Source organism: Emys orbicularis, chromosome 1 (assembly GCF_028017835.1).
Source record: "Emys orbicularis isolate rEmyOrb1 chromosome 1, rEmyOrb1.hap1, whole genome shotgun sequence".
Lineage (NCBI taxonomy): Eukaryota > Metazoa > Chordata > Testudines > Emydidae > Emys > Emys orbicularis.
Genome location: NC_088683.1, coordinates 106,112,705 through 106,136,399, shown reverse-complemented (window position 1 = coordinate 106,136,399; position 23,695 = coordinate 106,112,705). Strand labels below are relative to the sequence as shown.

The 23,695-nt window shown below is 38.7% G+C and overlaps 1 protein-coding gene across 2 annotated transcripts in view; it reads right to left on the bottom strand.

Annotated features, from left to right (window-relative positions):
- Positions 1 to 6,422: 6,422 nt before the first annotated feature.
- WASHC3 (WASH complex subunit 3) overlaps positions 6,423 to 23,695 on the bottom strand; it is a 32,655-nt gene continuing 15,382 nt past the window's right edge. The window contains exons 6-7 of one of the 2 annotated variants that reach the window (XM_065402122.1): positions 11,970 to 12,034; positions 6,423 to 6,840 (exon numbers count right to left, since the gene is read on the bottom strand). In XM_065402122.1, coding sequence (XP_065258194.1) covers positions 6,756 to 6,840; positions 11,970 to 12,034 — 150 coding nt within the window. In that variant the 3' untranslated portion in view covers positions 6,423 to 6,755. The remainder of the gene's footprint in view (positions 6,841 to 11,969; positions 12,035 to 23,695) is intronic. The other variant, XM_065402130.1, reaches the window with a different exon arrangement.

Below are 23,695 nucleotides of genomic sequence, written 5' to 3'. Positions count from 1 at the left end.
TAAACAAGACCAAGTACTAATCCATATGCATGTACAAAAATATTTGATCTCCATCTCTTCCTCTCTGTGTACAGTTTTTCCCATTCACTTTCTTCGCTTTATGAGCCTGCACTTCTCCAATAAGAGGCTGCTTCCAAGATCATGAACCATTTTACTAGGGCTTTTGGCTTCACAGACGTAGTCCAAAAATACATTCAGAAAGAAAAAAGGACCATCAAGCTAAAGGACACAGCACATATCCTCAGATGGAGTGTATTACAACTTCCAACTAGAAGTTTCTCTGTCAGTTATATAGAGAAAGGGCAGAACAGCAAAGATCCATACTTTCCTCAAGTCTAAGCATGTTCAACTATGGAGTTTAAGTTCAGTCCATCAGAGACATGACACCAGTCAGTCATTAAGATAGTACAAGACCCAAATTTCCTCAAAGGTTATGGCTGTTCAGATGCAGGATTTTACTTTGGACCCATCTCTAACATTTAGGGTTACCAGATAGCAACGGTGAAAAAAACAGGACATGGGGTGGGGGGTGATTGGCGCCTATATACGAAAAAGTCCCAAAAAACAGGACTGTTCCTTTAAAAACAGGACATTTGGTCACCCTACTAACATTTATCATCTCAACATCATTAAAAAAAATATGGCCTGAAGATGGGCCATAGATTGCTCAAGAAGAGAGTAGGAATTGCTGAGGCTGAAGATGCTGCCATGTTCAGTTGTTTCCAATCCAAGTTAAAAAAACAAAACCTTAAACTAAATATACAGGTGTCCTGCTGCATTTTGTCCATACTCCTGGTCTAGTTTTGGATTTGGATTTAAATTTACAGGATTTTTAAATAAATAGTGGTTTAAGTCAGTAGTTCTCAACCAGAGTACACTCACCCCAGGGGTACACAGAGGTCTTCCAGGGGAACATCAACTCATCTAGATATTTGTTACATAAAAAGCACTAGCGAAGTCAGTACAAATTAAAATTACACACAGTCAATGACTTGTTTATATTGCTCTATATACTATGCACTAAAATGTAAGTACAATATTTATACTCCAATTGACTTTTTTAATTATATGGTAAAAGTGAGAAAGTAATCAATTTCTCAGTAATTGTGTGCTATCACACTTTTGTATTTCTATGTCTGATTTTGTAAGCAAGTAGGTTTTAAATGAGGTGAAATTTGGGAGATATGCAAGATAAATCAGACCCCTAAAAGGGGTACAGTAGTCTGGAAAGTTTGAAAGCCACTGGTTTAAGTGACTATTCTTAAACCATGAATGTACAGAGTTGGTTGGGAATGTGTCAACTTGCAGTCCTAGTTCCGTCACCCACACTCCAAGTAGTCTTAGACAAATCACTTCACCTCTCTGTCGCAGTTTCCCTATCAATGAAATAACGTACATATCCTCCTTAAAGGAATATTTTATTAGATAGAGGGATTGGATATTTATACAAATAACAAGAATATCCAGAGGTATAACAGTTAATCCAAAAGAATATGGAAAGGTTAAAGCCCTCATGCTTCAGTGTTTAAATTAATCTCTTTTAGGGATTAGGATGAGACTTTCATATGGAGGGCACCCTCCTCTTAAACACCTTTTCCGAAGCATCCAGTGTTGGCCACTGTCAGGCAAGATATTGGATTAGGTGGACCATATGTTTGATCCAGTATGGCAATTCCTAAGTTCCTATATAGAGCTTTGAACATATAAAGCACCACATACTTGTTAAGTATTAATAGTATGACATTTTAGACGTAAGAGACCTGCAATCATCCCATAAAATAAGATCCCAAATTTGGTGGAAATAATTAAAAGAACCATGTGTACATTGTTCTGCAGATAAAGCTATATAGAGCAATTCCAAGATGACTATGGAGGCTAGAAACTTAAGCCTATGATTTACTTTACAATGCTCTGCCATGCCACCACTATCAAAAGCAAAACTGATTTCAGTAAATGTACTAGATTGCAAATGGGTGTTGGTGCTGATCCTAGTGACAAAGTATTATATTGCGTATGAAGTTCTTATTACTTCATTGACAAAGCAGCAGACCATGAAGTGAAGAACTATTTATTTCATTTATTCATAAAATGGGAAAAAATCCCCAGAGAGAATGGTTATCTTTTCCTTTCATTAGGCACTGACTGTAAAATTCAACTGCAGCAATGGGATTTTCCCTGCCTGATATCCAAAACAAACAAGTCAGTCAGCAATAGAAACATTAAAAGGGGCAACTGCATGAAGGTTAAAATGTTGCTGTGAGCTTGAAGCATCTCATATCAGTGCATAACCAAGTGTCCCCATCCTCACACCCGTCACCAGATATTTAAAAATCAAAAAACAAATAATGTCAATTTGCAAGGACCATGAAACTTCTTTTCAATCTGCAGCTAATCAGGGGAATTGAGTGGAAGGACATCCCAGTGGTTTGGGTGCTAGACTAGGACTTTGGGAGACCCAAGTTCAATTTGCTGATCTGCCACAGACTTCCTGTATGATCTTGGGCAAGTCACTAAGCCACTCAGTACAGATGGGGAACTGAGGCACACTGGGGATAATAGCACTTCCCGACTTCACAGGGATGTTGTGAAGATAAATAATAAAGATTACTGCAATAATCTTTATTGGCGTGCTCCCTTTGGAGGCTAAGTATCTTAAAGAGATATTCCAGCTATGGACTGAAATAGACCTCAGGCCTATAAAATGTAGCGTTGCCCTAGATAGAAGTTTTAAAATATCTAAGACGTGGCTGCAGAAAGGTGTATTTATCTGAATGTCTTTCACCTCATTTATTCTCTACTGCATCTTTTAGCAGTAAATTGCTGCTGGCAACTTCTTTTTAAAGCAGGCTTACCTGGAAAGCTGGCCTTTCTGTTGAATGAAATACTGTGTGAAACTAGCATGGACCCAAGATGAACCACTCTCTTGCACTGTTTTGCATTGCACAGAAGACCGTGAATGCTTATTGAACGGAATAGGTTTAGCCTGCAGGAAGTGTTTAAGGACAAATCAGAGTTAGAACCAAATAACTAGAGGATTCTAGGATAGGAGACGGCTAGGGCAACAATTTTGAAACTATTGAGTCCCAAACCAATCTCCCATACTTAGTCCTTATTGTTTCAGCAGGTGCACTGTGCTTCCCTTCCCCCTTCCTGGCAGAGTCACAGCCCCTCCCTCAGCAATGAGATGGTAGTAACATGCAGATGAAGTTGAGGCTGGAGGCCAGGTGGGAACCGCCCATTCCTGGCACCACAGGAGCAGGATTGCGATTGGCAGCTCAGGTAATGCAGGTGGAGAGGGCAAGACTTCACATATTCAATGGAGGGTCTAAAGAGGTTGAGGAGGGGAGAGGGGGACTCTCTCACGGAAGCTAAGAGGGAGGGGATAGTTACTTCAGCTTCTATACTTCAGTTTAAAACCAACAGGCATGTTTAGGATTTTCAAGGTTAAGTTATATTTCCACTGAAGTGGAAACAACTGTGAAGTGCAGATGGCAGCAAGATTTGTGTAAACCACGCAAAAGAACTGCATGACAACACTGTAAAGTGCTGACCCCTCCCCCTGCGTAGAAATGGTACCCAAAAAAACAAATGATTCCGGCCTGCCCAATAGCAAATACTACAGTTATGGTCACATACAAGCTTCCATTTAAGGCTGGTCAGTCGTAAGTGTCTGAAATGCCACCATTAAAAACAAACATTTTAATCCAAGTTCTTTGAAGTAAATGAAGAAATTCAGCTGTTCAATTATTAGTGACCAGAGGAAAAAAATCGTTTAGTTTAAAACAGACTCAATTCACTATTAATTTAAAAGTGGCATTACAAAAACAAATTAAAATAACCTCTGAATGGTCTTGCTAAATTCTTCTTGAGGAATAATCTCTGCTATATCTGAGTTAGATATGTTGTATTTTATGTTTGGTGAGTAACAATTTTAAAGATTAACCACTAACCCCACCCTTTATGTGATGTAATCATAGCAAGGTCAGAACAATTTACCAAAGGTCATGGTGGATTCCCCATCACTGACAATTTTAAAATCAAGATTTAGAAATACAACCAAACATCTGCTCTAGGAATTATTTTGGGAAAGTTCTATGGCCTATGTTATACAAGGGGTCGGACTAGATGATTACAATGGTCTCTTCTGGCCTTGGAATCTATAAGAAGAGACAAGGTTCTGCGAATTAGTTTCTCTTGCCAGGGCCTAACAACAGGAAGCTGCCCCTGATAGGAGTCCATCCTCTGCTCATTTAGGGTGTATCTACAATGGAAAAAGAGGCAGAGGACAGGACTTGGCTTTCAAAAGTGCGGAGCACCCAGCAGCCACCATCAACTTAAAGCAAGAATGCAGGTCACTATTGGGATTTCAGTGGGAGCTGCTGGATCCTCAGCAGTTTTGAGAGTCAGGTCACTTATTCAGTTGCCTAAATATGGACTGAAGTCTATTTGCTCCTCTTTTTAAAAATCTTGGCCCCCCCACCGCAAGACGATTCTGAATGTACTGAAGCAGAGATAAAGATATGTAGAAAAATAAAATAATTTCCCTTTAGAGAAGATTGCAGATCCTCCACAGTTAGCCTTATGTAACCGTGTAAAGTGATCATTGTGCAACTCCACCAATGAGAAAATGAAATGTGAAAATGTTAACTTGTATTAAATAGGATTATGACAATTCTGTGAAACAGTCAGACCAAAGATTTTCATATCGGTTATACAATGAACAGTCACAACTTGTTTACAAAACATAGCTTTAATTATATACACGTGCTTCAATCAGTTTCAAATAGACTTCATGAAGTACCAGTGTTTTAGTATATGTGAAAGAACATTACAGTACACATTTAGGTTCTGAAATAACTATTTATTGCTAACATATCTTACTACTTGTTACTTGAGCAAGTGCTAGCTTAAACGTGATCTATTACTATTCACTAGTTATTCTTTAGTGCACATCGCTTTCATATGGGTTATAGATATTTTAAATGTAGAGGTTATACAGATAGGCTATGTCCACACTACAAGAGCTACAGCAGCACAGATACAGCACTGCAGCTTTGCTGCTATAATGCCATAGTGTAGAAGTTTTCTATAGTGATGGAAGGGGTTTTTGGAAGAATTCCTCTGTCAACCTAGCTGTGTCTACATTGGGGCTTAAGGTGGCTCAACTACAGTGCTCAGGGGTGTGAATTTTTTCATATCCCCTACGTGACATAGCTTTGCTGATCTAATTTTTAAGTGTAGACCAGGTCAGAGTTTCTCTCTTCCCATTTTGCTTATATAAGAGCTGTCCTTAAAAGTTACAGAATGAGCAGATGACTTGCTGGAGCAAAGCCTTTATCTGAAGCACTGCTCAATGCAGGAGGATGTAATGAGCTCTTTAATAAAACCTGATAAGTTTGCTCATAATCAAAGCTGCATTCTAGTCTTCCCTCTGTGTTTTAAGATGAACGCCAAAAGACATTATTTAAATGATCCAGCCAATCTAGTAGTTCTGCTGCACTTAGCCTAACATTTCAGTGTAGGAATTCAACTGTGACCCACTGAGACCAAGTACACTGAAGAATTTGATGTAAAAACACACAGTATCATACAAGTCTTACAGAATTTCATACTGTTTGGTCCATACAGTGAATTAAGTGCTTTAGAAAAAGATATTAGCTCTGTGGATAAATCAGGCACAGAATGGGTTTCTCATACCTCTCCCCCCCTCAACCCTCCCCACTGTAGCTTTACACTGTTTCAAAGACACCACCTCCAGAGGGGAGAGAGGTTTATCATCTGGGTAAAATAAATCCTTGGTTTCTCTGATGAAACTAGCAAAAAGGACACCACTTATGAGAGGGTTTCTTGTCCAACATAAGATGAACTAAGACCACAGATCACTTCAAATGAGCCTAACAGCTATCAGAGGGTGGTTTCTACTTTTGGTTATTACTGACCTGTGTCACAGTGAATAAGTGGTGAAAGGCTTCAATATTCCATTAATAATTTTCTGGTAACCCATTTCCTTCACAATGCCATCTTCAAAACAACTCGCTGGAGTTGTGTAGCCTTGTACTCCACTCTAATCTGGATTTATACAGATTCATTTTTTTTTAAAAAGAAATTTCTTTATCAAACTTTATATCAAATTCCGAGTCTGAAGTCAGAATAGCAGTTTATACTTTGAAAGTTAGATTTAATTTTTTTTTGAATATCTGATTTTTAGGTCAGTTTGCTATACAGAACTCATTGGGTTCATTATAAAATAGCTAACTTTTGTATTTCTTGCTGCATCATTTAAGTATAAAACCATAGCATAAGAAACATTACAGTGCATCAGTCTGAAATTAGGCCATTCCAATTTGAAAAGCCTAGCCTGCAAGCTATGGGATAGGAAGAATGAATTTAGATAAACAAAATGTTAAATTGCAAGTCTAATCATATCAGACCAAAGTCTTTATTAGAGTTTCACAAATGACAGTTTAATATATAAATAGCATTTTTTACTTCTGCAAGACAGAAGAATCTTGTGTAAGGCCTTCTCAGCATGTGATAATGCATTATGAGCTATACTGATTGAGATCTTAGTTCAGGTTGAATGTGTTTGTCTGTTAAAACTTCCTGGAAGAGAACATGAGGATCTCAGCACCAAAAAAGGTGTTTGGTTTTGTTTGAGTCATATGAATAATTATTTACCATTCTCCTGCTATAATGTAAAAAGCGCCAAATATATAGCACTTATCAGAAGTTCTCAAAGGCAGAAATCAGTCTCTTTAGTCACTAAATGAAGATTCACTGTCAGAACTTTCTTCTGCATTCACTTCATCTCCCCACGCAGGCACTAAGGCATCTGGTGTCCTAAAAGTGAAAAGAAAGATTATACTTTGTTAAATTCCAGGGGGGAAAATATGATCAAAATGCTACTAATAGCGTGGTTTATTTAGCAGCTTTCACCATAAATGTACACAGCCTTTTAAAAACAATAAAACCCGAGTTTACAATATAAGATATAAAAATATATTGGGTTGGAACCACTTCATTTTCAACTGATGTGTAACTTCAGAGCTTGCAGTCCATTGGATTTTAAGACCCAGTAGAGTTCAATTTGGAGACACATTAAGAGATCACCAGAAAATTTCTTAGTCACTAAAAGAAGTTTGACTGGCACCTGAAGAGAAAGCTGAAAGCAGACAGTACTGATTAATCCAAATTCTTGTACAATCTTCAGGAGTTCTAGGACCATTACAGAATGGAACATGCTGCACGCCCCACTAAGCAGTGAGAACAGTACAGGACAGGAAGTGAATACATTACGCAACTAAAACTGCAGGATAATTTTAGGTAGGCAAAAACAATTAAGTACTCAGACTGGAATTTGGCTAGGATACCAAGACTGAAAATCTGACTTGCAGAAAGTCACAGGATCTTCAATGACTACAAGCAGTCAAGCATTTACTCTGAAATACAGGAAGTAGTGTACTCTTAGATATGCTAACACCATGCCAGAACATTTGTTCTGTATAAACTCTTGGGAAAACATGCCACCTAATGAATCACCAGTATCACTTCCTGCAGAACCTGTTTTTTCTTCAAGGTCCCCCAGCCAAGTATTTCCTAGGCTCAATTCTGCTTAGTTTGTGAAATGTGACAAAGATAAGTGCCTGATGGGGCATCACTCCTGGCACAATTTGACATTAAGTGTGTACACAGGGATGGAAGATACCTATATTTGAGAGTAGCGGAGGGCTCAGATTAATGAAAACTAACTTCTCAGTTCATCGTTAATTACCACCTGCAAGATATATTATTAATGTAGTATCTGATATCATAACTGCCAAGTCAGCCATGCTGTAGTATTCCATAATTAATGGTCATCTCCCAATACCTGCCACAGAGACATGCTTTCCAGCCTCAATTTTGCACATATTAAATGTACCTGAATTCATTTGATTTAGATGCCTGAAGTGCCTACACTGAGTCACTTGGTGTATTTTAGCCCTATGAGAACACACAACAATAAAGCTTCTGCTTTCCCATGCACATCCCATACAAACAGCACCTCTCAGGATTATTCCTTATTACCATGGCACTGCAGCGATTTGATCTGTAGAGACCCGCTCAGGAGGATCACGGACAAGATTAGGGCAACAGTGGTCAATCCCTGAAGTCCAAAGGTACAGGAGGACAAAATAGGATGTGTAAGAAAAATAAAAAATAAGGAAGCATGGGGGAAGGAAGGGAGGAAAGATTCAGAGCTAAGGACAATATGGAATTTTAAAGTCGCAGGCTAATAGTGGAGAGGAGAGATGATAGAGAAGGAAGGGAAACTACATCCCACTGGAAACAGCATCTCTTTCCAGTCAGAGAGAGAAAGTGCTGCCTTCAGAAAAGTCACTTCAGACACTGGGAAACAGCAGGGAGAGACTAGATCACCTGATTTCTGGTACAAAAACTGAAGGAAGTGCCACAGTACCTTTTTAAAAAGAGGAAAAGGGAGTAGAAGAATAGGCCAGGCCAAGCTAAAGATCTAGCAACAATGTGACTGCCATGCAGGAGGACAGATTTCCATGGTCCTGGGAATGAGCATCCCTTCTCTAATCCCTTCTTGCAGGGCGGATGGAGGGGTTGGGAAAGAAGGGAAGATTGCCCGTTTTGGTACCAAAACACTTTCAAGTTGCATCTGTTTTTCAAAACAAAGTTGCCAAATAACTTACCTGTACAACGCAAGCTAATTATTTACATAGAGATTTCGACATCAACAATTTTAAGACCATCTGCCTGAATTTTAGTACTTTGCAGAATCTTAAAAGGGGTTAAGGCTGATCCCAAATGATGTATAATTCTTTCCCAGCATTTTCAAGCCAATATCAGCAACATATTTCAAAATAAGGAACATGTTTCAACTTCTAATGGGCAGCCTTTTCTAGTTTAGTTTCACTGTTAGAATCCTGCGTTATACACCTACACATGAAAGAGGGACATTTACAAAAAATTAGTAACAGTGGTTAACATTTTGAGACAAAAAGTGCCTAGGATTTTCAAACAAGGTTTTGCTGACTAACTTCTACCTTGCATTTCCACTGTATTTTTTTTTTTTTTTTAAAACAGTCTTGCTGATCAGACTAGTGTATAGTATTTTAGTAGTTATTCCTAAAAACACAATCTTTAATTACCTTATTAAAAGAAAGTGCTTGTTTCAGGATAGGCTGTTCAAAAGAAGGTATGTACTATAGCTGGTTGAAATTTTTGCCCAAAAATGTAGCTTTGTAAAAACTGAAAATTTTTCTGAAACTATTTTTATGAAAAAATTTCAGAATGATTAAAAAGTTGAGAATTTTATTTTGTTTTGGTGTTATCACTTTGTTCTGACGAACATTGTTCTGAGTTTTCCATTTTCTTCCAACATTTCCTGTAATTGGTCACATGATGCCGTGTGTGTTCAATGACTGGCTGACTACACAGTTTCAGATTGGTTCAGATAGCCAATTGCCTCTTCACCCTTGTGACTGAGGGTTTGGTTGATGCCATGCTTGCAAGAAGAGAAAGCAGCTTGCTTTTTGCATCAGCAGCTTTTTGAGAAGATTCTTCCAGCATAGTAGATTACAGGTTCTCTCTCTGAGCCCTGTACCTGTGGTGGTTCTACTGCTGTGAGAGGCAGACTTATTTAATTCATTGATTTCACCTCACCCTGAAACGGTTCGAGCCACAGTCTTTTTTAGTGGATCCAAGAGACTGCAGCATGTGGCTGCTTGCAAATAGCGTTCTTGCCTGGTGCATTTTCGAGTGCTAAATAGGCAAGCTTCCAGAAGTGATCTAGAGTGGCGAAGCTCTGCAGCACACACAGCTGGAAGTGAAGGTATGGGAACTACCAATATCCACTTTGCCCAAGGCACACAGCTCCTCTAAACAGGAATATTTAGTGGTCAGTGGCAGCAGGCCACTGACCAGAGACCATCAGCTCCCTCTAAAACTCTGTTCCACTATTTCACTTCCAGAAAGGATGTGGTTGGTACTGGTAGTCTCAGCTCTCAGGTGCGGTGTGGGGGCGGGGGGAGATGGAGGAAGAGGAACCTGCCTCAGTCTCTGCTTGACATAGCTTTGGGGGGAAGGTTGTGCATTTTTCTCGGCAGCAAGAGTCATCACGAGCTATAATCCTCCAACCCCTTCCTACAAAATGCAAATAAGCAGCTGCACTGCAGGTTTGGGAACATTCCAAAATTGATACTGTGGACATTACCTGTGCTATTTGCCAGCTCTGCAAACAGAGGGAGAGACTGGGCTGTGATCGAGCCAGTTCAGGACGTGGAGAAAAGCAAAAAGGCACTGTGACTACTAAAGAGCAGATGTTGACTGTGACACCACCAATTTTTTCCACAACTTTGTCAGCTAAGCCCTGCAGCACCACTCAACAGACCCTAATGGAGTGCAGGGGGCAAAAATATGAATGCAACAGTGAAACTGACCAGAGAATGTGTGAGAATGCTGGCCATGGATATGCTTCCTTCTTTCCACATGGAGGGTGAGGGCTTCACATGCTTTTTGGCTGCAGTTGCCCCCAGGTGGCAGATCCCTAGCTGCTCTTATTTTGTGTAAAAGGCAGTGCCAGACTTTGGTGCTGCTGTGAGAAGTGCAGTACAGCTTGGACTGGTTAACTGTGAAGGTGGGAGCATGAACATGATCATTGATATGTGGACTACTGGTCAGACAACACAACATGTCTTACAGTCCTCTGGATGAGCAACAGGAAAGACTAACCATAGCACCAGCAACATGAACATCTTCAATCGATGGCATGCCACGCTTTGCGTGTCTGGATTTGAAAAACAGCACAACTCCCCAAACATCTTGGACAAACTGTGTACTGTCTATGGTGCCTACAGCCCCTCAATCTCTTTGCTGAGAATGGAGTGAACATCAAAAAAGCAGTGCATGATGGTGGCTTCACATGCTCCTTGCGTTGCTCACTGTCTCAGGCTGGTTGTGAGGGAATTTCTGGATGGGGATGCAGAGGTGCAGGCACTGCTGTCAACAGCTAGGAAGCTCTATGTCCACTTCAGCTATCCCATGAAGCACACCACAACCTTAGAGAGCTGCAGCAGATCCTCAAACTACCATGCCACTAGATGAAGGAGGTGGTCACCAGAGGAACATCTCTATGACAAGGAAGAAGCAGTGGTAGCATTCTACACCTCTGGGCCCAGGCTAGCAAAGCCAGATACCAGCCTCCATTTGGCTCCCTTCCACTGGCTGCTAATGAAGAAGCTAACAGAATCCTGTGGCACTTGGATGAGGCCACAAAGGTGTTAAGGAAGGATGATGAATGAATCAGCCAAGTAATTCCCTTGCTGTGCCTACTGGCGAGAGAAGTGAGACACAAGTAGACCAACTTCCAGGAACAGGGTGACATCACCGGTGAAAGTAATGCTATTTACTCTTCTGGAAAAACCACTATCTCCAACGAATCAAGGAGAAGCAGCACTACTGGTTGGCAATATATCTAGATCCCCCAATTTAAAACTACCACGGGTTCCTTCCTTTCAGCAGAAAACAACTTTGTCATTTAGGATTTAGATAACTCATTTAGATGTATATGTTTGCTTGCTTTAACACACACATTTATTTTTCCTAGTTAATAAACTTTCAGATAGGTTATTATAGGATTAGCTACAGGCATGATCTTTGGTGTAAGATCTAGGGTCCCAATTGATCTGAGGTCTCTTGGGACTGAAAGCAACCTGAATTTTTGGTGTAAGTGACCATTTATCACTAAATCCAGTTTGTTGGGGTGGTAGGATAGACTGTTCTAGTGATCCAGGAGTTCACATTCATTACCGGCTTGGTAAAATCTATTTGTAGAACATACCACCTGTTTGAGGTACCTGCCCTGAGATAGGCACTCTCAGTTGTTAACCACTCCAGACAGCATGACTGAAGCCTTTAAGTGTGTAGCACTCCAACCCTAGTATAAAGATAGAAGTATTACTTACTCAAGGAGATCTGGGTCTAGCCCCTCAGAAATCATTTTGTTTCTTATTGCCATTACAGGAACACCCTGTGAGGGAGGGGAAAAAAAGTGTTTAAGTGGTATACTACTACTAACCAAAAAGTGAAAATCTGCTGGAACAAATAGACTCCACGGTTGCTTTTAGGCACAGATCATGTGCAATGCTTTGCTGTGCTGACTGAATCATATCACTGCTGTTGAATAAATATATGGAAACTGTTTAGCTATGTGGCACCTGGAGCAACAGGGCAAATGTTCATCATTTTAAGCTTCTGAGGGATTTCTCTAGTTAAACAAGGAATAGAGAGGGTGATCTGCATTTACAATTGTAGGCATCAGCAATACAGCTGACACCGTTAATATACTATATGTTCAAAACAAAAATTGTGGTATTAACAAGACACTTTCTAAACTTCATTGTTCAACCATTTGCTTTTTGTTACATCCCATTCCTCATCTGTATATTGTCTGTTTAGATTGTAACCCCTTTCGGGCAGAGTCAGTCATTTAACCATTACTAACGTGCCTAGTACTCTAAGGCTTTGACCTTACACATGTGTAACTTTACTCACAATACAATTATGCACATGCATGTTTAACTTTAGGCCCTAATCCTAATTTACAGCAAATGATGTTCAAGTATTTTCTATCTTACTCTTTCCTGACTTGTTAATTTTTTGTAACCATCCAAGGTTATTTAATTCATAAAGACACTGCTCCATCAATATTTTCCATATGCTTTAAAATTAGGTATTCTAATAGGTTATAGTCTACAAAAAGGGCAAACTACTTGGTACACAAGATATAACTAGATTTGTTTGTGTTTAAAGACTTAAAAGGGAAGTTAGCAATTACACGTTACAACGCCAAGAGTAGCAAACATATGACTGCTTAACAGTGCAAGGAGTGGGAGTGAACCCGATAACTGAACACACATCCTTTTTGCCTTTAGGTAGCCAGTCGGGGGGGATTAAAAAAAGATGATTAAAACAAACTTTAAAGGATTTTTTATTTAAAATTAAATAAAGGGTTTATTTAAAAAAAATTTAAATTCGACATAGGTTGTCAATGTTAAGACCTACATTTACTAAAATCTATTAAATTAAATATTTAGTACATATTTGCTACTAAGTTTCAAAGAAAGTCAAACCACTGAATGGGTGGAAGCTACTGGTGAAGCACCTGGAACCAGAGTTTGTTGAAGTGTTAAACCATCTTTTGACAGCAGTGGCTTCCTCTGTAGGTGCAGAGAGATTATTTTCTTCATTTCAGTTTAATGAGTAGCTCGTTCAAAATTAAGAAATAAATTGGGAGTTGAAAAAGCAGGAAAACTTGTTTCTTCTTCTTCTAATCTATGAATAAAAACTAGGCGTGAGGATGAAATCTACTGGTTCCAAAACCTTGAGGGACATAGTGACCAGAAATAATCATCGATAGTAAATTATTAATTATTTATTTAATCTAATACTTCCTTTAGTAAATCAGCTTTAAATGCAAAAATATATCCAGGACATTTAATACAAATTTAATACAAAATTAAAATGCTGGCTTTGTGCATTAATTGAATCTGAATAACCATCCAAATAGAGCTTAACATAAGGCACAGGTAAAAAATTAATCTAGTAAATAAGAAACTCATCATTCACCATTTTCTAAAATATAAAAATTAAGAACCTGAAAAAATGTAAATTAAGCTATACAATTGCTTAAATTCTGTAGAGATATAGTATATCCTCCTGATTAGCAAAAAGAAGCACCAAATTTAGTGTAAAGGCTATATTTAGTTGCAAATAAACATGTTTTAATGACTACCGACAAATTAGAATTCAGCCTTTCTTCAGGAAAATGACTAAAAAGTACAAATGTAACACAATTAAAATTGATATTTAAATCAAGGTTTCCTGCTTGCTGATTTAAAGCAGTGATTTAAGTCTGTCACCCCATGGCCAGTTCAAATCTAGTGCAGAAGATACTGGACAAGTAATATTACACAATGGCTGTTCAGTGATTTATAGGCAATGAGACTGAACTACCCCATCAGTGCTAGAAGTAGTCCCTTCAAATCAGGGTTAAAAACGTTGATCTCATCTACAAAAGCACTTCACTAGTCATTTTCCCACCATCGTCTAGCACTGGTGAAGTTTCACTTTTAGCAATAGAGGAAGTCCCAGAGTAGACAGGGTGCAGATGTGGGGTCTTCCGGTTTATTGCACTGAATGTAGCATGTATAATTAGCTGTGTATGTGTGCATTCAGTGCAAGCAACTCATGGCCCTCAGAGACCGAGTACAGGCTCTTTAAATCAGAATGGCTGAACTGGAGGAGCTAAGAGACAGATTATATATATATATAAGACAAGACTTTCAGGGACACAGTAGAGCAGTTCCACCCCCCAGTCTGATAGCCTCTGTGCTGTTAAGGAGGATGAAAATCTGGGGGAAGGAAAACATCAATCTGGAACAGAGGGAAACGATCCCATAGTTGGGACAATCCTTCCAGATGATGTTATGGTCTCGTCTCATTAAGTCTACCACTGTAGGGGTGGGGAACCCAGTCATTAGGAAGAGACAGGTAATAGCAATGGGGGATTCCAGAAGATGACCAGGAGAACCGCATGGTGAATTGCCTGCCAGGTGCAAATCTTGCAGACCTCTCAAGATGTCTTGATAGACATATATGCAATGGTCATGGTTCACGTAGGTACCAATGACATAGGGAAAGGTAGGAGAGAGATCCTGGAGGCCAAATTTAGGCTGCTAGGTAAGAGATTAAAGTCCAGGACGTCCATGGGACGCATTCTCTGAAATGCTTCCATTTCCACACATAGGGCCACTTAGACAGGAAGAACTGCATGGTCGCAATGCATGGATGAGACGAGGGTGTTCGGAGAAGGACTTAGGTTTATTAGGAACCGGGACACCTTTTGGAAAAGGAGGAGCTTATACAGGAAGGATGGGGTCCACCTAAACCAAAACAGAACCAGATTGTTGGCATATAAAATTAAAAAGTTGTAGAGGAACTTTTAAACTAAAGGGTGGGGGGAAATCTGACAGGTACAGAGGAGCACATGAGCAGAGCCATCCCTCAGGGAAGGATTTATTAAAGGGGATACTCTATATCCTTGTAAAGAGAAAAGAGGATAGAAGTTGATAAAGTACAGTTAGGAACTAAAATAAAACAGTCAAACAAAAAAGTGTCCCATTCAATTACATCACATGAAAGCAGGCAACTAAATACTGACAGATTTTATAAGCGCTTGTATACAAATGCTAGAAGTCTAAATACTAAGATGGATGAACCTGAGCGCCTGATATTAAATGAAGATATTGATATAATAGGCATCACAGAAATTTGGTGGAATGATGATGATCAATGGGACACAGTAATACCAGGGTACAAAATATATAGGAACGATAGAGTAGGTCTTGCTTGTGGGGGAGTGACACTATATGTGAAAAAAAGAATAGAGTCAAATACAGTAAAAATCTTTATTAAATCAAACTGTACCACAGACTATGGATAGAAATTCCATGCTTGAATAATAAGAGTAGGAATATACTACTGATCACCTTACCAGGATCATGACTGTGAAATGCTCAGGGAGATTAGAAAGGCTACAAAACCAGAAAATCCAATAATAATGGGGCATTTCAACTATCCTCATGTTGACTGGATTCATGTCACCTCAGGATGGAATGCTGAGAAAATTTTGACACCATTAATGACTGCTTCTTGGAACAGCTAGTCCTGGAACCCACAAGTGGAGAGGCAATTCTTGATTTAGTCTTAAGTGGACCACAGGATCTGGTCCAAGAGGTCAATAGCTGAACCACTTGGTAATAACAACCATAATGTAATAAAATTTAACATCCTTATGGGGGCAGAAAATACCAGTGAAACCAACCACAGTATTATTTAACTTCAAGAAGTGCAACTATATAAAAATGAGAAAGCTAGTTAAATGGAAATTAAAAGGAAGAGTCACAAAAGTGAAATGTGTGCAAGATGAATGGAAACTATTTAAAAACATCATAACAGAGGCTCAAACTAAATGTAATCCCAAATTAAAAAAAAAAAAAAAAAGTCACCACAGCTAAACAGAGTAAAAGAGGTGGTTAGAGACAAAAAGGCATCCTTTAAAAATTGGAAGTCAAATCATACTGAAGAAAATAGAAAGGAACAAATTCTGGAAAGTTAAGTGTAAAAGTACAATTAGGCAGGCCAAAAAAGCAGTTGAAGAGCAAACAGCAAGACACAAATTAAAAGCAAAAAAAATCTTCAAGTATCTCAGAAGCAGAAAGCCTGCCAAACAATCAGCGGGGTTACAAGGTGATAAAGGAGCACTCAAGGAAGATAAGGTCATTGGGAAGGAGCTAAATGAATTATTTACACTGATCTTCACTTCAGAGGATGTGAGGGAGAGATTCCCACACCTGAGGCATTCTTTTTAGGTGACTAATCTGAAGAACCATCCAAGACTGAGGTGTCAGTAGAGGTGGTTTTGGAACAAAATGATTTAAGCAATAGGTTGCATATCACAGTTAGTAGTTTTGCAATTTCATATTTGAGTTCCTTCATAACTCTCAAGTGAGTACCATCTGGTCCTGGTGATTTATTACTGTTTAATTTATCAATCTCTGTACCATATGACTGGAGGATAGCTAATAGGACACTGATTTTTAAAGAAGGCTCCAGAGATGATCCTGGCAATTAGAGGCCAGTAAGCCTAACTTCAGTACCAGGCAAGTTGGCTGAAATTCTAGTAAAGAGCACAATTATCTGACACATAGATGAACATAGTATGCTGGGGAAGAGTCAACATGGCTTTTGTAAAGGGAAATCATGCCTCACTCATCTATTAGAATTATTTGATGGTGTCAGCAAACACATGCACAAGGATGATCCAGTCAAGATTTTCAAAAAGCCTTTGACAAGGTACCACCCCAAAGGCTTTTAAGCAAATTAAGCAGTCATGGGTTAAGAGGGAAGGTCCTCTCATGGATCAATAACTGGTTAAAAGATATGAAACACAAGGTAGGAATAAATGGTCAGTTTTCACAGTAGAGAGAAGTAAATACACCTCTACCCCAATATAACGCTGTCCTCAGGCGCCAAAAAAATCTTACCGCATTATAGGTGAAACCGCGTTATATCGAACTTGCTTTGATCCACCAGAGTGCGCAGTCCCGTCCCCCTGGAGCACTGCTTTACTGCGTTATATCTGAATTCGTGTTATATCGGGTCACGTTATATTGGGGTAGAGGTGTAGCAGGATGCCCTAAGGATCTGTACTGGACTAGTGCTGTTCAACATTTATAAGTGATCTGGAAAAAGGGCTAAACAATCAGGTGGCAAAATGAAGATACAAAATTACTCAAGATAGTTATGGCCAAAGCTGACTGCGAAGACTTTCAAATGGACCTCACAAAACTGGGCAAGAAACTGGCAGATGAAATTCAATGTTGATAAATGCAAAGTAATGCACATTGCAAAAAAATCCCAACTATATGTACAAAATGATATGGTCTAAGTTAGCGGTTACCACTCAAGAAAGATCTTGGAGTCATCATGGATAGTTTTCTGGAAACATCTGCTCAATCTGCAGTGGCAGTCAAAAAAAGCTAGCAATGTTAGAAACCATTCTGAAAGGAACAGATATGACAGAAAATATCAGTCCTGCTATGTAAATCCATAGTGCACCCACACCTTGAATACCGTGTGCAGTTCTGCTCTCCCCATCTCAAAAAAGATATTAGAATTGGAAAAGGTACAGAGAAAGGCAACCAAAAAAAGATTAGGGGTATGGAACAGCTTCCATATGAGGAGAGATTAAAAAGACTGGCAGTTTTCAGTTTAGAAAAGAGATGACTAAAGGAGGATATGATAGAGGTCTATAAAATCATGAATGGTGTGGAGAAAGTGAATAAGGAAGTATTATTTACCCCTTCACATAACACAAGAACCAGGGGTCACCCAATGAAATTAACAGGCAGCAGGTTTAAAACAACACAAGGAAATACTTCCTCAGACATAGCATGGTCAACTTGAACTCATTGCCAGGAGATCTTGTGAAGGCCAGAAGTGTAACTGGGTTCAAAAATGAATTAGAGAAGTTCATGGAGGACAGGTCCATCATCAATGGCTATTAGCCAAGATGGTCAAGGACACAACTCCATGCTCGGGGTGTCCAGCCCAGGGACTGGATGATGGGATGAATCACTTGAAATTGCACTGTTCTGTTCATTCCCTCTAACGCCTCTGGCACCGGCCACTGTTGGAAGACAGGCTACTCGGCTAGATGGACCATTGATCTGACCCAGTATGGCCATTCTTATGTTCTTTCCATCATGTTATCTAATTTATTAACTGGCTACTCATGTGTGTCATGGCAGAAGTGGGTCTTCAGGAAATATTAGAATGCTGAGATGGTAGAGAGACCATGCAGTCCTCCAACTCATGAAGGGCATTCCAGATGTAAGAGAGCATGGGGACAGTTGTGGGAGAAGCAGACAAATGTGTTGAGGCAGGCACCATCAGTGGAGTGGATGTGACTAGAAGCAACAGGAAAAGGTGGAAAAACAAGAAGGGGTGATACATAGGGCCTTGAAAGCAGGGCCCAGAAGCCTAAACTTGATGTAGTGTAGGAGAGTAGACAGTGAAAGGATTCAAGGGGTGGGATGTGTGCGACAATGGTCAGATAACAGGTAAGAAAGATTATTTTAGCAGTTGTGTTTTGTATGAATTGGGAGGCACAGAATAAGGTTACCAGGAAGAGCAGACAGGATATTTCAATCAAAGGCAAGAAGTGAGTGTCTGAATGAGAGTTTTAGCAGGAAATGGAGAGGGAAAAAATGGAGTGTTGGAAATTATACAAGAAGGAGTGGCAGGATTTAGACACAGGCTGGATCTAAAAAAAAAAATCAAATAGGTCGTTGGAGATGACTCCCTTCCTGAACATGCTAGTTGTGAGCCTGGGTGACAAGGAAGACTGTGGTGTTGGCAGTGGTCGCAGAGAAACGGGGAGCAGAGAGAGCTTGGGAGGAAACATCAGTTCAGTTTGGGTCATATTAAGCTTATAGCAATACATCCAAAGAGAGAGAATGAGATGTAAGACTAAGTGAAAGGAGGAAAGTCGGGAGTGGACAGGTAGATTCGCAAGTCAGTAGTGTAAGATGGCAAGTTGAAGTCATGTGAGCCGTTATTACTTGGAAGAGGACAAAATGAGAAAGGCAGGCAGGAAAGGAGGACCTCCTAAAAGATACACTGAAGGTCTGGCCAGAGAGGCAGGAAAGGACAACTATTAATCTGGAACATTTCAAGGAGGAATTAGAATGGGAAAATAGTTAAAGGATGAAGCAGGAAAGAGGACATGAGAACGGAAGCACAATTTAAAATGACTCCTCTGAATATAATAGTAATATATAAATTCAAGCCTGAGTGTGCACTGGAATATAGGCATTCAATTATATATATGTTAAGAGTTAGAGAGAAAAATGCCTTCCTTTCATTGCAAACCCTTCAACAGCTTGTACGCTTATTCAGCAACACCTAAACATTCTCCCTCTGGACAGGATACCCTAGAACAGTTTGGCCCACAACATTTTGAAAGGAATGTTCCAACAGTATCTGCTCCTGTGTTTCCACTAGTACTGCTCAAAGAAAATTTGTTGCTTTGCCATCCTCTGCTGCAGAGGTCAAGAAACACCATCTGGATGACTGCACGCCAAAAAGAAAGTGTCTAGTTTCTGATCTCCAAGGGACTGAGCTACTGGTGGTCTAAAAAGGACATGGGAGACCTCAAAAGGTAAATGAACAGCAGTGTGGGATTTTTTGGCATTGAAAAAATACTGTTTGTCCAAGGTAAGTAAAAAAAAAAAAAAAAAAAAAAAAAGAGCAGGCAGCCATGACTGATGGATTAGAGAAGCATGTCTGTACTACCATCACAGGAGACAGAACATAGAGTGCCCAGTCTGGTGAAACGATAGCAACGCTAATTCTGTTGCTGTGATTAACATTTTCCTATGTGTGCTTGCATTGAAAAAAAAAAATCACAACTCTAATTTTATATATAAGTGGTCACTTCCAACAAACCATTAAGTTCAGGAGTTTATAATAGTGTCAGATATAGATTAGTTTATTTTTATTACTGGGTGTCACACAGCTCTGTTGCCATCTGCCACATTGAAACTTCAACCCAAAGTTTTTTTTTTTTTTAAATGCATAAACCCTTTGGAGTTATACACAGCTACAAAATATTTTGGAATTACCTGTTAATAAAAAAAAGTCCCAGGATAAGTGAATTTTTTACTTGTGTACAGCTTTTGTTTAGAACTGGATAGGAGCTTCACCAGCTTACACCTTTTATGTATTTTCATCACAGGTGACAAATAACAAATTCATGTAGAAGCTGACAAGTCTGATGTTTTCTGAAACTGCTACAATACAAGTGCAAAAGATTAAATGGTTCTGTTTTTCTAATTTAGTTGTTAAAACAATTAGCTTCTAGGGCTTATGAATCCTAAAATTCAGGAGAGAATTTTAGATACTACAAACATCCCTAGCCTAACTCTTGTGTGTACGTTCAACTACTTCTAGGGTTCCTTTCCCCAGCCTAGCCAAGTGAAATGGGAACCCATACTCACTTTCTGAATACATAAATATTGACTCAGACTGAACAAAAATACCAGACTTACAGGTCTGATCAGATATGGCAAAACCTATATAGTATTTTATCTGTTTTGATATATCAACAAAGATTTTGTACATAAATCCAGTAAGGATGGGTTCTGGTAAGTGCCCAAAGAATTTTTGTTTGCAGTGTTGTTGCAGCTCTGTTGGTCCCAGGATATTAGAAAGACAAGGTGAGTAAGGTAATATCTTTTATCGGACCAACTTCCAAGAAGAGTTCTGCATAGTTTGAAAGCCTGTCTCTTTCACCAACAGAAGTTGGCTCTGTAAAGGCATTTTTATGTCTTATTTGGAAGAATGTTTTCTTCCAGAATTTTGTGTTTCAGAATTTCTAAGAATACTGTATTATAAAAACAATATTAAGGATAGTCTTCACCCACAGCTTCCATCAATCTCACGAGAAATTGGAAGCGGTTAAGATGAAAACACACATACATACCTATCCTTTGATATAGTGAAAAGTCTTTATTTGCCAATACTCTAATTTAACACACCAAATGCTAGATTTATAAATCAAGTAAAAACAATGTGTCTAATGGCCAACACGAGGGGAATTTTAAGACTATATCAAACTGAGTGATCCTCAAAAAATATCAACTACTAGTTTGGAGTTTTGTGAAGAAGTTGTTAGATTTGAAAAATATTTCCATTCACGACCAATTTTTTAAAGACTTATTGCAAGGTAGGTGTGTTTCTTCTAAAATTTAAGATAAAATATTTTTTAATCTGATCACCACTACAGATGCTTCTTTCATAAATCAGTAAAAACATATTTGAACTTAAAACAACAATAACAAAACTTTTCAAGCAATTCTCTGCCCAAGGATTTTTTCTGTCTCTAATATTTGCTAAATGTTTCTTAAAATAAGTGAATGACCTCTGTGTTCATAAAGAGGAACGTTATGGTAAATTATGCTGCAAACAATGTCCTCATTACTACAGAAATGTAATACAAATAGAAGCTGCATTGTGCATGGATGGCTTAGAATGATGATAGAATTTTTATTTACATCCATTTATGTCTAGCCCAGGTCAGCATTTACCACCAGTCTCTACCCACTGAGAGATGATTAGTGGGCTATGTAAAATAAATTGGTGGTTTCAGTCCAGTACCTGATGGGCAGATGTTCAGTGGAGCATGAGATAGCATACTTGCTCACAGCATTAGAAAAGTAAATGATTGAACAGGCATGGAAACGAACTATTCTTTTTATCTCAGGAAGCAGTCCCTCCACACAGTTATGACAAGATGGCAGGGAAAGCTGCACTTGCACTAACTATGCGGCACCTAAACTGAATAGAGTACCTCATTTTTCATTGCCTTCAATCTGGCACTTTCAACATTGTATGCAATTGCTACACTTGCCTACATGAAGACAAAGTATGAAATACTTTATTATATCCAAGTGTTTAAGTTCTGCTGACGTCCAATGTAAATTCCTAAACTAAGAACTATGTCAAGATGGAGTCGCAGTTGAGTGCATGTATTAGTAACTTAAAGGTAAAAAGTATTACAGGGATGTTGTAATTTTCCCAAAACCAAGCATTATAAAACCCAGGAAATTCAGAGTTAAGGTTACATTTAAAAGAAATCCAAAACATGTTCAGGCAAGAAATGTACAGTTGAGGCACCCAAATGACTGTAACTCTGCCTAGTAGCAATTGCATGCGATAATCATATGATTAAGGGATTTTAGTGTTTAAGATTAAATATCAATTTTATTTAGGCTAATCTCTAGGGTAAACCACAAATGTTGTAGCAAACCAACACCTCCTCCATCTACAAAGCTAGTCTTAAGCGCAATTAATTTTACATACTATGAATACTGTACATTAAAACTCTCTTATAGGGAACAAGTAAACCTGTATCTTATTCTAAGGTTAGTAACACATACTATATATTTATGACATTACTGTATTCTTCACAGGTTTTAGACTGGGATTTTCAAAAGTAGCCAAAGCGAGTTAGGTATCCAGATACCATTGAAATTCAATGGGATTTGAGTGCCTTTCAACAGAATTTGGGCACCTAACTCCTTCAGCTTCTTTGAAAATCCCAGCCTAACACTATAAATGTAGAAGAATATTACTGGGTAGTTGTGCTAAGTCAAAATGGTAATTACCATTGAACATGTAGAATGAATTGGATAGTAGAAGTGTATTTATCTTGTAATTACATATTTACTGTTTATAATTCACGAAAAAAGTATTTGTTCCTTGCAAAACAAGTTTACATGAAATATTAATGCTTTATGAGCAGTGTAAGAACACATTAATCCATAAAACGTGACACGTACAAGGAAGCTTTATACTGAAAATCTAATGTAGCAAATATTACATTGCTTTTCAGGGGATCACTGCAGTTTTACAAGTGTACATCCAGTAAATGTATAAACATTACCTGATCAAACCAGGCCTACAAGCTAGCTATTTTACTGTTTTAGAGAACAGCTATCCTCATAACAGCTTTGCTACTTAATGAACATATTGCTTAGTAATTTATAATCATCTTTTCATGATAGAATAGGGTGACCAGATAGCAAGTTTGAAAAATCAGGACAGAGGGTGTGTGTGTGTGGGGGGGTAATAGGCACATATGTAAGAAAAAGCCCCAAATATCTGGACTATCCCTATAAAATCGGGACATCTGGTCACCCTATGACAGAACTTACCTAGTACTACAACCACTGCTGGCAACAGCTACATGAACTGAGATAATTCATTAATCAGAAGAAAGTAACTTTAAAAATATTTGTTTGAACAGACTGTCTTGGCAAATACAAAAAAAAAAGCACATTCACTTTTAGCATGGAAGTTTGACTTTCCTACCACACCATTTATTGCTGGCAAGGGAGCAACCAGGACTGCCAGTACAAAGGATAAATGTGGAAAGTGAGATCTCACTCAGTTACTAAAATCAATGTAATTACGTATAAAAGACTTGGGTACCCTACTATTAATAAATCAAGCATTAAAGCAACAAGTTAACGTAATGTTCTTCTCCCAGCAATACTACTGACCC